The 17,204-nt window shown below is 39.4% G+C and overlaps 1 protein-coding gene across 3 annotated transcripts in view; it reads right to left on the reverse strand.

Annotated features, from left to right (window-relative positions):
* Window positions 1–17,204, reverse strand: part of pcdh1a (protocadherin 1a) — a 112,205-nt gene that overhangs the window by 7,402 nt on the left and 87,599 nt on the right. For all 3 annotated transcript variants that reach the window (XM_040014629.1, XM_040014628.1, XM_040014627.1), the window contains one exon: window positions 16,024–16,243. In XM_040014629.1, the coding sequence (XP_039870563.1) occupies window positions 16,024–16,243 (220 nt within the window). The remainder of the gene's footprint in view (window positions 1–16,023; window positions 16,244–17,204) is intronic.

Genomic DNA, 17,204 nt, shown 5'->3' on the forward strand with positions numbered 1-17,204 from the left:
CTGACTGGATTTAGAGAGCTTGCGATTTGGTTTTGAAGAGCAGTGACTCAATGACATTGCTTCCTTTCTGCACAGCAGAATCCTTTTCCTCTAGACTCACAGATAGATTGCACCTGTAGCGTTCTCCTTTTATAGTGGGTCAGTCCCATCTGCTTGCTTAAAGCAATATCATGGAAAAGAAAAACAGCAATTTCTACCTTCTCCCAAATTCAGAACCACATCAGCGACTTGCAGTGAACCTTAGCCAAGCTTCTAAAAGCACCTCAGCTGCAGTAGCATAACATGTACGCCACAGTGCAGTTACAGAGTGGGGGTACACACAGAGCTTAACCCCCTGGCTGACAGATACATGTGAGGGGTGGGTTTGCATGCTGCTTGCATCAGGGTGCCAGTGGGAGGTGTTGAGTGTCTGAGGCAGGCTTCCTCATCGTCTGATCCCCTGCCCACGGGTATGGGGGAAGCTGCCTCTTCCTGAGATTTCACACTGCTCCTCTCTGTTTGATTGCAAATGCTGCCTCTCCCCACCGGCTGCTTTCCAGCGTACGCGCCAGACCGCTATGATCGATGGTGAACAAATATGAGAGACCTACAGCTTACGGAGGGATAACAGTGGAAAAAACCCAGCTACAATCATTTGGGAGTGTGCAAGAGATATCAACGGTATATTTGTGGTACCTGCAAACAGTTTATGAGGTAAATGACTACAGAAGTTCCAACAAACAAAAGGAAGAAGAAGAAATATCCCAGATCACAGACGTTAGTGTGTGTGTGTGTGGTGGCTATCGGTATAATAACTGGGTGTGAATGCATAGTGTGGCTGTCATCCTCTGCGAAGAAAAACAAGAAACCAGGATTTTGTATTTCTTTAGCTATGACATGTCAAGCCTTGTTATTCAAGTGTTCTCAGTAAGCACAGTAAGCAGAAGCTACCAAAAACATTTTTTTCTCTCCAGAGGAGTACATTTTTAAAGGACTGAAACTTGCTACAAGTGCACAAACATAGTGTTGACGTGCACATTTTCCTTGCTCATTGTAATGGAATCCAGAAGAACAAAAACAGAGTTTGTAACCTCAGACGTGCACTTTCACATCTTGCCAGCCTAACTAGAACATGCAGGCTTGTAAGCTTTGTCACCTTAACTACACAGAAACTGATGGGTGAGATAAAGCACGGTAAAGCTCTTTTTGTTATAATACTGTGGCGGCGCGCTAAAGATGATGTAGATTTCTTAAAGCATTGTTTTTGTGGAACAACCCCCGCTTTCAAGATCACTATGTTTTTCTTTCATACGGTTGCATGAAATGATGCTCTAAAGATGACGATGTTAAGCATAGTTTAGTTTCTGTTAATGAAAAACTTCAGTCTGTTTGAACTCTTAATGGTTGATTGTTTTGGTGGAGACAGGTTCAGCAATTCTCAGTGAAACTGTACAGAACGTGATGGCAGGATAAGAATGTGTATTGAGTTTTAAAACACATGTCAGAACCTCCTTCAAAGACTCTTTAAGATCTGAATTCTCAGCTTGCTGAGCGGGCCGGCCTCTCGCTGACAGAGGCTGATGAGTGGACATGTCGGCCAGCCGCACGTCAGGAAAATATGCTGTAGATGGTTCATTGGGTGATGGTACACCTCCTGTCAGTTCTCTCACCATCCACCATTTTGTCTTAGAGTTCCTTTATTTGAAAACTGCCTTTTGTGTCACTGCGTCTGACAAAGCCTTAGCACCTGCTGACAGATCACGCTATGCACCAGCTCCTCCAATTGAGAAGTTGATATGCGGTGTGATATGTCAACCAATACTAAGGCTTTGTCAAACTGTGACACATACGCAAGGCGTCTTCAGATAAAATAGATTCAAAACACAGGTGATAGGCTGGGCAAGATAGCAATACGCGTTGTTTCGTGAGTGATATAATTGTTTCTCTGTTAGTGCACAAACATGTGTTTGAAAAATGTGTGTGGAGAAAAGCTTCATGCTTCTGCTGACAGTTGTATGTTTGGCTTGCCGGCCAATTACGGACTGGAGATTGGATCCTGAAACTTGACAGCAAAAGTATTGATCTGTAACACCTGGGGCCTGTACTACCGAGTAAGTTCAACATATCATTTCGTTATCACGAAACTTAAATTCAAGCTATTGCATTCCTGTAACCAGCAACAAGGTCGCCAGAGACTGGGGAATCTGTTTAATATCAAATATTATTTGCAACTAAGGTCAAATGGATTTTGGAAGAAAGAAATAAAGTTAAAAAAAGGCTTAATCACCATGTTAACCAATCTTAATAAAGAGCTTGCAGAGAGTGACTCTTTGTAAACTGACTGGGGGCATATTGTTAGGACAAAAGCATGATCATTATACCTTTATCTATGAGACATATTCAAAGGAGTAGCATGATATAGCATCTGAAGCAAATTTTGCCTCGTTGGACGTTGGAGTCTCTCATTTCCCTCCACAGTCCAAAAGCATGACTTAACAGATCATTTTAAGTTGGCTGTGAATGTGGATTTAAACATGAATGGCTATTTGTATCTCTGTGTTATCCCTGTGATAGATTATTTCTTTAGGCCAGGGTAAGCTAATGTTTCACAACAACTTCTCAGTATTAAAAGGTTGACAGGGATTGTTTAAAAAAAAAAGGATTCTTGAGAATTTTTATTTTATTTTATCATACAACAAATAGCCTTTGATTTAATTATTGTGCTTCATATGATAACACTGTAGAGAATAGCCCTAACCTCAGTCCTACTGAAGAGTTGCTGAATATGCTTAAAAAACAGGTCTGTGCCGAATAAATAAATAAATAAATTAACTCTGCCAATTCTGCGAGAAAGAGCGGTCAGATATCCAGCCAGAAGTTTTGCCAGAAGCTTGCTGATGGCTACCACAAGCATCTGACTGAGGTGAAAGTTGCTGAGGGACATTCAAACAAATATTAGTGGGGGTGAAAAAAGAAATGAAAAGCATCCTTAAAAGCCCATACTTAATATAAAGTTCATGTCCATATATATGTGGATGTATCATGCTTGTTACTCTGCATGTTTTACGCTACTAAAGTAAAAATAATTACCTATATCACTTCACCTAAATCTTTTATTAAGGCAGTCAGCTTGGAAGCTTGGAGACTATAAACAGTATTACTCTGTATGCTGTATTCACTCTCATATTCATTCAGAGAGAGCTTCGGGGACAGAGTTGAATGTGCGCATTGAGTTTGATTCACATTAGTTAGACATCAGTGATCTACTGTAAATCTTGAAATTTGCATATGTTCTTCAGGCCAATGCAGGTATTTTATTAATGCTGTTCATTTAAATCTTTACCGTGGGCTGTGCCACATTTGATGAAGGATGTAATGCTAAGCAGGGAGACACTGATTGTGATTAAAATATACAGTTTCAGAAATATGTTAACTACGATGCTAAACACAGTTAAATACAATATAAAGGGACATGAATTATTTGTCACTGTCAATACAGTCGAAGAACATCTTAAATTAAATAAGAATTAAAATGATTACATACACATTTTAGCTTTGCAGGTTTTTTTGCCAGTGCTTTTTGTAGTCTTATAATATATTTATACTTGCATAATTATATTTAAACCCACTTTGCTTCTTCCACGCTGTGGTTCTCTTACTCCTGAAATAGGAAACCTCAAATTTCCCATTCAGTTTTCCTTATAATTTAATTAGAAATACTCCTGGAGATGCAGACAAAATCCCTGTGGTGTTGGGTTGTGACTGAATGCTCAATAATCAAGTGTTCTTTTTTTTTCCTTGATACAACTATATAACATTGTGACTGTCATCAGCATATAAAAACTTGATTTCTAGCTAATAATCTGATCAACTGCTATCCTTTGTGCTCCTATGTGTCTGTCTGAAGTCAGTTGCTGGAGCAAATTAATTGATTATTAAAAGGAAAAATGGTGTAATGACTGGTGACAGTGCTGAGGTTGGAAGAGAAGATGAAGCCGAGAAATGTGACCACCAAAAATACCTTTTATGTGAAGTTTACGGTTGGGAAATATTGTCATGATAATTAAGCGGAGCGTTTCATCACCCAAGCCATTCTCTGATTACTGTGTGACATTTACTTCAAGAGTCACTTGTCTATTCCTGTCTCATACCCAAACGTTCTTTCTTCCTCTTGTCTGAATGTCTCTTTCTTGGTCCCTGCCTTTGAAGCTTTCCTTTCCTGCTTTAGGCCCTTTCTATGGCCCCTTTCAGAGTGGCAGCACTTCATGGCCACATACTAGCAGGTAGAAGATGTTTCATTTTGTAAATGCTGAAAAGAAAATCTAAACATTGAGTCCCCAGCCTGTTAGTGTTTGTTGAATTCAAGTTCCAAGAAGCACAATATACTTAATAAATATTAATATTCTGCTTTTCAAATGACAGCAAAAAAAAAAAAAAGTGGTTGCACTGGAAACATTTTTTTCCCTCATCAATAAGAAAATCAAAGCCTTCCTTACATGTGATGTCCATGTCTAATTATCAAAGAGGAATTATTTCCTTCTCAGGATTTTCCCCTGGAGTATATTTCTATGCAGAACTTTGATGCTCACTATCTTTCGCTCATTGATCTTATTGACATGCAACACGGATGTATTCCATAATCCATTTGTTGTTCTTCCTCACCTTTCGATCAAGATGGTATCGCTTTGCTAATTCTGCCTTTGATCTCAGCAGTCTGCAATGTGAGACATGGTTAACTTGGGAGCACTAACATTAGCTGCTAATTAGCCTACACCTGCACAGGGCTTTGAATAAAAAGAATAGAAATGATAAAGTCACACACAGAGACTGTATCCAATCTGAGGTGATATATTTTTAGTAGGTTACAGAACCTCGCCTACGGCATGTTCCGTGATGACTTTTAACACCTAATCTTAATTCATATCCTTTAACCAGAAACCAATGTGGCAGACTTGGATTTATAGTAGAGTATCTTTTCATCTACATGTATTGAAGGCCATGTATCGACATGTGATATAAAGCTATTATGAAAAGCTTTAAATAAAACATTAACAGGAGGTACATAATTTCCACCACCAGTATGGACAAACATTGACATAATCTCACAAAATCCGATCTTTAGAATCGCGTAAGCCGCCCATGTGGCAGATAAATAATGACCCAGGAGAGGCAAAGCTTTATTCGACTATTTACTGTAGATAGTGTTGCTGCATGACTGACAATTCTCTGGAAAGTCAGCATACTAACGCAGTGAGATGGAAAGCTCTGTTACCACAATGCTCTCAACAATACAGCTATGTGTTTGGAGCAGGACAATTCAAATTTGTAACACAGCGGAATATGAAAATTGCCTTTTGTGTAGCAGAAATTCTACAGGAAAAGAACAGCGGCAATCTCCCAGTGCTTCTCCACCCATTTATCCTCTTTTTTTGACAAGGCTTTGATTAGGGAAAGGGGAAAAATAACACATGGAATCAAAAACATGATTGAATATGTAATTATTAAAGGAAAATGAAAATTTCAGTTTTTAAATATGCACGAAGACGGCAGGGGGTCATCAAGCTTTTAATACCAGCTTGATTCGGCCCTCTCCTGTTGTTCTGATCTGTTGCATTTAGCTGCTACTGTTTGACTTTTATGAAGCTTTTGTTTGGTGAGGAATAGTCAACTTTGATGTTTTTTTGACATTACTGAAGTAATCATCTAATACAATAACAAATTAACTTAATATTTTCTCAGTGGAGAATCAGGAGTAGTTGTAATGTGGCCTGTCTGGGCGACTGAGTATTTTGGTTACTAGAATGAGGACCACACCTTCACTTAAGTAACATCTAATATATTAAAGGCACTTTTAAAGGAGCACCATAAATGTTTTATCAGCTTAAAATGTCATAAATGGCCAGGACATACACTTCATTATGAGATAATAAAATGAAAATTTAATGCACTGATGGGCAAATTGGGTCATGTACACAGCAGTCGTCTGGGTCTGTCTGTGACCCTGGGTGTGCATGGCATACAGTCCCTGTTTGGCTAAAACATGTCTTTTTTTTTTTTTTTTTTTTAGTGTTACATTTTAGCTACCATGTAATTATGCTTAGTGGGAGGCAATCAAGTGCCATGGTAATAAAAATAACTAAGTGGGAAATCAATACCTGAAGGAAAAAAACAAATACCAAAGGCACAACAAGAGTAAACATCTGAAGATTTTTCTTTTCATTAAAGTGTCTTCTCTCGCCATCTGTTTTCTCAGGGCCTGTGGCGGCTGTATGTTTGATGGGTACCTCATCTCCAGGCTAGATACTGTTTCAGTAGACAGCTCATCAAGATGAGTGACAAGTGTTGGGGCCTTGCACATGGCATGACCATCCAAGAGGAAGTTACCCAAAGGGAAATTGAAAAAAAAAATGAAAGAAAAAGATATAATTTCTAAAGTTAAAAGAGGTTGCATGAAGACCAACAGTACATGTCTCTGTTCCAGCTCTGTAGTTGGGAACTAGAAAATATCAGTCATGATTAAACAGCAGAGTCAATACACGCTCTAATTAGACCGAAGATCTAACAGGAATGCATGGTGAGACCGAGCTGTGTAGTCATGCAATATTCTGTCAGAATTACTTTGCCTTGAAACAAGGACTATTTAGGGATAGTCCACTATACAATGTAGCTTTAAACAGAGTTTTGAAAGATCCAAAGAATTTAAGAATTGATTAAATAATCAGTGAGGTGCAACATGGATCAAAAACACGGGCAGGGCCCTGGAAATATCCTGATGATTTAGTTCAGTATGGAAGTAAAATGTCAGTGATGTCACCTTAAATGCACAACTGTATTATATTTGGCCATGAGGGTAAGCAAGACTAATTCAGGTCATTTTATTTAGCTCGAGGCATGTATGCTATTGACTGCCTGATATACCATGTTAACATAAAACTGCAAATTAAGAATTGATTCTTCCACCAGAGGAAAAAGCGAGAGAGATTAAAAAAACGCACTGTTCCTTTTCATTCTGTGTTCAGAGGACAGTTTCAGTTTCACTGGATGCAGGCCTCATTGAGTTTGTATGGTCCCTGAACTGTAGTGAATTCTGCGATATCTGTAAGAAAGCCTTAAAGCGAGAGCGACTCTGTCCCTGTGAGACTCACTGGAAATAAGGAAATGCATGTCAGACCCATACAGTACAATTCCAGTCCCTCAAGTGCCATCCATCATTGAAGGGCAGAACACTAGTTAGAGGGAGGTTCAGCGGCTCTCAGTCCCCATCACACTATGATGGAAAGATGACCCCCGGGCTTACTCTGATGCCGGCCTGAGCTGCCCAACCAACTGAGGTTGAAGTGGAACTGGCCCCTAGCCAGCCTCTCCTCCCCCCCGATGCATAGCACTCTACCTGCTCTATGAATCACATAGACTGGGTAAGACCCAGTGAGAGCAACAGAGCTCTACCACCACTTTCTATTTCTGCCTCCATAACGATCCCTGAAGTTTCAAGTCAAGATCCCCTGGTTCTGCCGGTGGACACTCAGCTGAAAAGAAGCCACGAGCGACGCCAAGCTAATTAAGAAAACTTTCTTTATGTGCGTTTATAAACTTGTAGTTTTAAGCACAAATTTACACACACATCACCACCTCCAAACCTGCTGCTTCAGCACTCTGTTGCCCAGACTCACTGGCACGGCAAGAGCAGGCAGTGTGCTATCCAATTTTTGCCTAAGTATAGGGAGCTATCCACTTTTGTTAGAGTAATACATGAGCACATCTAAAGCTTAGGGATAGTGGCTTAGGCACACTGGCTCACTCATTCATTTTACAAGCTTAGTGCTAAAACCGGACAATTTCAGTGGCAGCATGGTGTAAAAAGCACTATTTATGGAGCCTAATGTGCGCTTATATGCATGTCCTCGCCTTTCAGCACATAATTCTAAACACTTATCTGGGTTTTCAGCCATGTTATATACATGTGGATAAGAGTTGAGTGGCTTGTGTAAATCATATTGAAGAGGGCAATGGACTTGTCCCTATGAAACAGAGACCTTCCACAAATTCTCACATTTATTTGCTTTCCTTTTTTTTTTTTTTTTTTTTGCAAAACAAGCAATAAAACTGGACAAATATTACAATATTAAGAACTAAAGCCCAAATAAATTCCAGGTTCTGATAAAAACATACTATTATAAGGGATGTTACCACAGCCTTTGAGTCAGCTGGTCACAATGATGAAACTGCAGAGAAATCACTTTTATGTGTAAAAGAAGGTAGTCTGAAATCAAATGCAAGGGCTAGATTTATTGGGATAATGGGACTTCTGTTCGGGTTCCATCTATTTCACATGTGGCTGCAATCTCTGGCACACAATAAGTCAGTTCACTCGAAGAGACAATAAGCCAACTCTGTACTTTGCTACAGTTAATGGTCTGAGATGTAATAACATGTCCCTTCTGTCACAAAGCCCCTTTCAAAGGTCTGCAGTCATTTGACAAATAGTCTAATATGTGTGGCCAAAGTTTGGGATGAGAGCACGGGGCTCATTGTTAGTGATCACACAAGCGAGAGCACATTTTCAAATTGGGCAAAGGAAAATCTAGACACATTCAAAACTGTGACGTGTTGACACATCATCAGTGCCATTTTGGATTCAGCTGTATTGTCCCATGAAGTCATTTGTAAAAGCGTTATAGTTTACCATTGTCCATGGTGTCAAAGCCACATTCAGGTTATTGAGTTTAATTCTGCTCCAGTTAGGCTCTTCCAGTGACCTATTTGCTCTGAAATAAACCTACAAACAATCAGGGGGTAACAAAATAGCAGCAGCTGATGTGAGCATAGTGTAATGCGTGTGCTAGAATGAGCTCAGGATTATAAGCGTATTACTCATGACAACATGCCTCAGGGGACCGCTTGTAAGGACTTTTTTTCTGCAGAAGCCTCCACAAACTTGCCAGTCCCATGACCTGCCCCTTCTCTGGGTGGTGGCAGTTCCAGCAGTGGCTGGCATAGGCCACAGTGCTGTTGTAGCCTGGCATACTCTAGTCCACTCAATGGTACAAACAGGCAGAGACACTGACAATGTATAATGGCATCAGTTGGAAGAAACTCACACCCCTGCATCAGCATGCTTTACTGGCACCTAGGCAGGAGCCCAAGCAGGCACTCATGGACAAACAGGCTCAGTTATTCCATCTTTCAGTTTTTTGTTTTTTTTCCGTACATCTTTATTTGCTAAATAATAATTTCCTAATATTAGGGGTGCAACGATACACAAAATTCACGGTTCGGTTTGGTTCGATACTTTGGTGTCACGGTTCGATATTTTTCGATACAAAAAAGATGTTCATGCTTTTTAATTTGTCATTTATTAAAATTGTAAATATATATTTTAACTCAAAAGTACAGTTTTTAAATTTAATGTTGCTGAAACAACAAAGTAATAAAAATAAATAAATCTATCTGATCGAGAAATCACTCATCTTTGGAAAAGAGAGTTTATTACAGAGAAATGTCTCTTTCCAAAATAAAAGCTATACTATACGCTTCTTCTGGGCTATATTCTCAGCAGCATATTAAACATATCAGGTCCCCATAAGGAGAATCATGTGCTAACGGCTGTCTAAATGACTCGGGTAAAGTTTGTAGCATGCGTGCTTGTTGTTTTTGTCTGCTTCCACTTGTCTTTGCACTAGGATGATGTCGGAGTAAATGTGCAGTCATATTCGTTGTGTTCCCACTAGTGCTGTCAGCGTTAATCTCGTTGAAATGACGTTAACGCCACAACACGGCAAATCTCCGTTAACGAGTTACCGCGGACCGCCCCGTGCGTGGGGCTGGACGGCCAACCCGTTAACGAGCAAACTGCGCTAACCACTAGTTCCCACCAATGTAATTGTGCATTACGTGGCACATCTGACATACTGTTTTACTTTTGTCCATGACGCGCTTACCTTCAGGGTCATGCTTCACATGAAAACCAAAATAGTTCCAAACGCCAGATCTGAATGAGGGTGGGGGAGGTTCAATTTGCCAAGTTGCAAGGAGAGCTTAACTTCTGTCTCGCTAACTTGCCCTGCGCTCAGTGAATCTGCATTCGACTACTCCTCCTAGGCTGCACTGTCGAGCGCTGATCCACTGAGCGCTCAACACAGACAGCATAGTCAGAAGGAAAGTTGATAAAATAAATTAGAAATTTTGTATTGTTCGATACATATGCGTACCGAACCGAAAGTACTGTATCGAACGGTTCAATATCAATACGAATATCGTTGCACCCCTAACATATATATATATATATATATATATATATATATATATATATATATATATATATATATATATATATGTGTATGTATGTATGTATGTATGTATGTATGTGTATGTGTGTGTGTGTGTGTGTGTTTCAATGTCCTGAGTGAAGACTAGCAAAAACAGTAGTGCTGCCTGTGTGATACTGATATGGCAAGCAGAGGAAAGCAAAGGAAAGCCCCATGACAACAGTTCAAACGGAACAAATATATGACGCTTCATGCATTATCTGTGAGATCTAAGGCAGGGAAAATCAGACAGCATTTCTAAAGAACCTTATTATCATGCAAATGCCATTTTTCCCATTTTATCTCAACCTTCTCAATAGCCCATATGGCAGTGAGTCCGCACAGAGGAAGACACGGGGAGACCTCATGCTGGGCAAGCGGCCACATCAAAATTCCTCCATCTGTGGTCAATTGGGGTTTGTGTGTGTGTGTGTGTGGGGGGGGGGGGGGTGCATGTAAGTACCTGTCTGCAATCTACCTATGTCTGTGCTAGCCCTCATATCACAGCCAAGATCCCCATCCACTGATCCCTGGAAGAGTGATTATTGTCTAGGCTGGAGTGAACAAGGCGGGACTGATGGTCAAACCAGTGTCCCAAAAAGAGAGGAGGGCTTATCGTAGGTCCTGGGACTTATTACTCAGAGGTCTGGGATAGGTGAGCGTTTTTTATATGTTGTATTATGTGACTCCAGCTGAAACACAATATATTTGTTTTGCTTAAGCTAATGTTGGCAAAAATGAACAAAAACTCCAGTCATGTTTTAGTATAAGTGATTGAAAGCAACTGAAGAAAAAACACTTTAAATGAAATCAAGTGAACTCAGGATTAAAGATGATTAAAGATGCCTGATGCTATCTCGTGTAACTGAGAGTTTTTTGATATTGATGTCTGTTTATTTATCAAATCCCCAAAACGATGCATTTTCTTTTTGAGCCAATCAGTAATAAATACTGTAAATCACTCTGACATTACCACTAATCAAAATCTAATCAGTAATGTCTAATATACAGTGGATGGACAGATGGGACAAACAGAGACCAGTCGTCAGTCTATCTGTGATTTCACTGTGGATGACAAATCATGCATCTTGACAGCAACCAGACATACAAGATAAGCAGTTTTCATGCTGTCTGAAGCAATCGATTTAAATGGAATTACAGAGCTCAGTGATTATGATGAGAGTCTATTAAAGTAAAATAGCACTGTAATCAAAATGATTTAGAGATTTAGAGCACGATGCAACACCCGCCACTGCAAACAAATACATCCATGCACTGTATTCAGGTGCACATGCGCGCCCACCCATGCCCCCCACATGAGCACATGCATCCAATGGACATTGGATGCATGTGCTCATTTCTGATTAGATTAACAGTTGAGCAATGTGCATGCTACACCGTGAACGTAAGAGTGGAAAATGCACACGGGTAAACTGAAATGGAGTGCACTCTAACACAGCCGGGAGACAAGAATTAGAAAAAGTGGGAGGAGGGAGCAGCTGCTAAGGCATGGGGGCGGGGGGGAAGGAACTCCAGAAATTAATTTCTGCAGATCAGACAGCATAGATGTCATATAGCGGAATTTTTTATTACTCTACTTTGAATGAACTCTTAATACCAAAGCCAAGAATCATAACGGAATATGTTTATGCCCACTTGAGCGAAGCTGTTACAGACTACATACACACTTTCCTTTGAGCTACTCAGCCCAGTAAAACCAAGGTCGTATTACTTTAGTCTGCAAGAATCTTAGCAGACAGGGAAAATTTTTTTCTTTTGTTCATTTTAACTTTCAAAAGGCTTTTGATTGTATTTACTCAGACACCTCTTTTAGATTTTTTTTTCTTTATTACATGGCTATGCAGCTGTTATGTTCCCCATGTACAAACTGATTACTCAGTACTCCCATTTAGTGCTGGGCGATATGGAAAAAATATTTATCACAATATGAATTATGGGATCTGCTTTGGTCCTTTTCATATTATCTTCCTTTTATTCTCGATGTTACTTGTTAAGCACCTTGGCATACCCTTGCTTTTAAGTGTGCTTTATAAATAAAGTTGTATTATTATTATTATTATAGTTATTTATATCACGATGACGATATATATCATGATATACCACCTGACCTGCGGTCATCTGGAAAGTACGCGGTCTGTAAACAGCGAGCGGGGAGGGTCCAGTCTTTGTTAATGAAATGGATGGTTACGCTCATGTAGGGCTGCGTATCTCTGCTTGTCCATAGGTCAATCATCAAGGCATAATGCACGACACTGCAAACATCCTTCTCTACTTTGGCCCAGCACTAGATTAATAGATTCTTGAGTGTTCTTTTTCATGGACCTTCTGTAGGTGATAGATTTGTTGTGTTGCCATTGAGTGCAGGAATAGTTTTATAGCATAGCTTGCAAATGGGCGTCTTCTGCTCTGTGTTGGTGCTGTTGAACCCAAAATGTAACCAAGTCACAGACGTACCCCCTCTTTTCGGTAAAAGTGCTTCTTCTTGGGCTGCCTGTGTAGCTGTCTCTGCCTGTTGCATGTCCGGGCATGAAACTGCAAACTGTCGCACATCCATGGTTTTGAGTTACCGTAAAGCATGTCGCAAATCCGGGTGCACATAAAGCAGCACCATGTCGCAAAACCACAAGATGGAGTTTCTTTGCGAAAAATATCATTTTTCATACTTTATTTTCTCTTGCTAAAGTTAAGAGTATGTATAGTGAGAATACAACACTAATATATTTGCCACAGGCTATTTAATGATATTTTTTATGTAATCATTTATAAAATTAGGTTAGAAACGATAGAAGACAAATGGCACGATAGACACTTTTCTATCGTCCACACGGTATATATCTTCATATCGCCCAGCACTACTCCCATTGCTGTTAACCAGATTAGGCTCTTGAAAGTAAGAAACCGTAAGTACACATTTGACAATTTAATTCTTGCCATTTTGCCATATGCAGATGATATTGTGCTTCTGTCAGAGGGAATGTGTTAAAATTCTGTTTAAGATGATGGAAATTGTCAGTCAAAGGTAAATTATTTATTTTAGGGAACAAATTTATTCAATGTGTTTTTTAATAAGATGGGACTTTGGGACTGGAGCATGGGAATATACATAGAAACTAGCAGGATTGGTTTAGAGATCATTAGTTGGGTGCCAACACGATAGAAGGGTGTGAAAATCTTGGGCATTTTACTTATCCACAACATTATGATGCATGTTTCAGCACCATATTAAATTATGTTTTAGTGATAAGGGAATTAAAAAAAATCAGCCTAAAAGCAACAAGTCTTGGTTAAATCGCAAGCATTTAATCAATCAATCAATAAAAAAGTGCCACTAATTATAGATAAACCGAAAAGCTAATATACTTACCTCATAAATTATTTACAGCTTTAATTGCAGTGTTAAAATTAATAGCGACAAGCATAATAGTAATTTTTCTATGTGTAATTTTATTAGTAATAAAAGTGATTCTGTATTTCCAGTTTATTATAGGAATGAAAAACCTGACTACAATGAGAATTTCACTAAATCCCCAAACTGAAATGGACTATTGAACTACAAAGTTTGTAAAAATGTAGATTCGCCAGTGTCAGAGTTCAACTTGTATAACAAAACACACATCCATGTCGATATTTTCCAAGCCCGGTGATGCAAAGGCTGACAGTCTGGGGTTCATATATTGCGTTTTATCCAACTTAAATGGAGTGACACATTGTCCTCACCTCCCCATTTTTTGCCTGTCAGTCATCTTTACTGCAATGAATAAAGCTCTGTACCAGTACAGCCTGTCACTCAAAATGCTTAAAAAAGACTTCATGTCACTATTCAGGTGAAGCTTGGGAGGAATTCCTCTGTCTCATTTGATTTTTCTGTCTAATCTTTCATTTTATGTAGGCTCCCTGTTATCTCCCTGGAGTGGAAATCACATTTTAATTAGGTCTTTCCTTGGTTAGCAGTTCATCTTCGCATCTCCCTGTCCTATGTGTTCATCCTGTGGGCTTTGCATCCTTGTCAGAGATTCCCTACATCCTGTCACAATCTAACGTTGTCCCCATCCTGTGCCACCTTTCCATTCTTTAACTGCTCTGTCTTCACTTGCCATCTTGCTCCCTTGCTGCTGAGAACAAAGGCAACCCTTTTTTTCCTCACAAAAACATGTGTTTTCCAGATGGCAAAAATGCAACAAAGCCACAACAATCTAAAAAAGAAATCATACATATCCCATAACATAATTATGTGGGCAAGATAGAAATGTGTTAGTTGACTGCTGGCTCCTGAACCCGCAAGAGCGAGACTGTATATGGGCTGACTTAATCTGATGTTTAGTAAACTTAGATCTGTGTAGAGGCAGAAGGAAGTGCAACATTTGGGAGACTTGTCCTTTTTTGCACAACCACTACTCCAGTCTTGAATTCCAATGTCACTAATTGACACCAACATTTGCAGCAGAGATGAATAAACTAACTAATGTGACCCAGCACAAGAAGAGGCAATGCATCACAATGCAAGATGCTTTACTAAAAATGGAACTTTATCATCTGCTGCTTTCAGGTGACAGTGACACATTTTAGCCTTTGATCCTGCAATGTTTTGTAACTTGGGAATGCTTGAGACTGAAATAGTCTTCCTTTTTTTCCCCCTCTCATCACTTAATCTTTTTCCAACCGTGATGTATACTTGCACTGACAAAAGATGCATCTGGGTCTGTTTCACCCACAGTGTGACACCTTAACTGTCAGTGTTGATCAGCAATTCATCAAGTCCTCAATGATGCATTTGTCTTTTATGGGGCAGTCAAAGGTCTACCTTTAAAATCTATATGCTAACAGAGCTGAGCCCTCACTGCTTTTGAGATAAGACCACATTAATGAAGAAAGTTAACATTCTAGAAATGCAAGCAGGAGGGCGAGGTGTTGTAGGTCAGAAGTGAAATATCAGAATTTACAATTGTAAAACCGGGCAGCACTGCAACACAAAATGCTACAATAATTGGAAATGCACCATATGTATCACTTATCATAGACATGTAATGGATTGTGTTTGGCAGCGTAAGGCAGCAAAATTGTTATTTTGATGCACTGCTCACAGATTTGCAGCTATGGCCTTAGCTATAAGTTTTTTTGTTTGTTTGTTTGTTTGTTTGTTTGTTTTGGGGGGTGTTCTTTACAATATAAACCTAATAGTGAGACCGTCAGTGTTCTGCTGGTGGATTGATTATTAAACCAAGAAATTATGGCACCTGCACGCCTTAGCTGCTGTGTAACTCGTGTCCGACTAGGAGGAAGGAACTGCTATGAGTAAACATAGTGTAGTCTGCACAGATGTCATGGTTCAGATTTATTTAGAGGGCAAATGCTTCATTAGTTGGGCTTTTTAATTAGCACACTTGTGAGAGAGGGTCATTAAGGATGTCTGACAGAGGACCTGCTGATGAGGGGGATGGAGACACTGCTTACTCCAGCCTTGGTACACTCCCCACACACACATACACACGCACCCACGCAGCACAGATCTGCTCAAAAACCAATAACATTTCCACACAGTCATCAACAACCACAGCAAGTCAACGTCAAGCGTGCCACAACATTTTTGGGCTGAAATGGCCAGGGAGCACAAACAAACCTTCTACATAATGCATGTCTCAACCAAAGCCCGTTAGAGCCATCAACATTCAAATGCATATTCATAAAGAATATGCCAGAATAAAGAGGCTTGTCAGTGTACCATTTTCTGGGTGTTCAGTCTCTCCAATACTGCCATCTGGAGTGGTTCTCTCATAGTGGTCCTCAGGCAGGGTCAGGGGTCCAATGCGAGGACCAGACGATGACTTGCTGCTTGGAGTCTCAGATTCCTCCAGGCCGCTGTCATAGTAGCTGTGCTGAGAGGCATCCTGCAGGTCCTGCACAGGGTTGGTGGTGGAAAAGGTCACTCGCCGATGGGGATGCTAACACACAGAGAGAAAACAAATGAATTTGTTCAGTATAAAGACACTTTTTTTTTTTTACCCCCTATAACCCTTTTTTTCTTTTTGTTTCCTTTTTGGTCTGCACAGTTACATTCACAGCTCAAAACACATCCATTTAGAACTATTCTGTAGATTGTGCTGGCCATATAAAGTTCACTAATAAAAAGTCAGAAAATAGTATTAAATATTAAAGACCTTTAAATATTAAATCGTTTTTTGGTCTATTATTATTCTGAAGATTGAATAGGTCAGAATTATATGAAAGGAGTGAAGATGGACTTCAATAACAAGGAACAGAAATGAATTAACTACCACAACATTCCAATATATTCTACAGTAGATTAATAGATGCATCAAAGTGTGAATGGGGGGCATGCATTTAAATATTCTGACTGTTTATGGAAAGTGATTGAAATTAGTTTGCAACAAATAAGTGCCAGTTTTCTTTCGTTTTTTTTTTTCTTTTTTTACAAAGCATCCTTGTAGTGCAAACTGTCAAAGTTTGATTTTCCTTGATATCCATGGACATGAAAGTAAACATTTTAAACAAACGTCTCATGGTGTCATAGAAATTGTAACCGCGATATGTACGATTATTGCTGTCACTGTCATTATTAGTCAGACAAAAGTTTCATTTTCTAAATCTGCCACTGCCAAATGAATTCTGATGACAATGATTGGTACACTAATCAGTAGCCCCAGTGAGCTACTTTCTATCTCCATATTTTAATATTTCTCTTTCCCCAGCTTTTGATGTTTAACTGAGTGGAAAGCTAGACAATATTTCCACAATCTAACTAAAAAGGAATCCAAAGAAGATCTAAATAAGGCTAGCAACAAAAAGGGCACTGCAAATAAAGTTTGTGACACACATCAATTTGCCAGCATTAGAATATTTCATTAAATTTGCTTTCAGTGGTTTATGCTGATAAGATTTGAT

This window comes from Simochromis diagramma, unplaced genomic scaffold (genome assembly GCF_900408965.1).
Source record: "Simochromis diagramma unplaced genomic scaffold, fSimDia1.1 OVJJ01000676.1, whole genome shotgun sequence".
NCBI classification, from domain to species: domain Eukaryota; kingdom Metazoa; phylum Chordata; class Actinopteri; order Cichliformes; family Cichlidae; genus Simochromis; species Simochromis diagramma.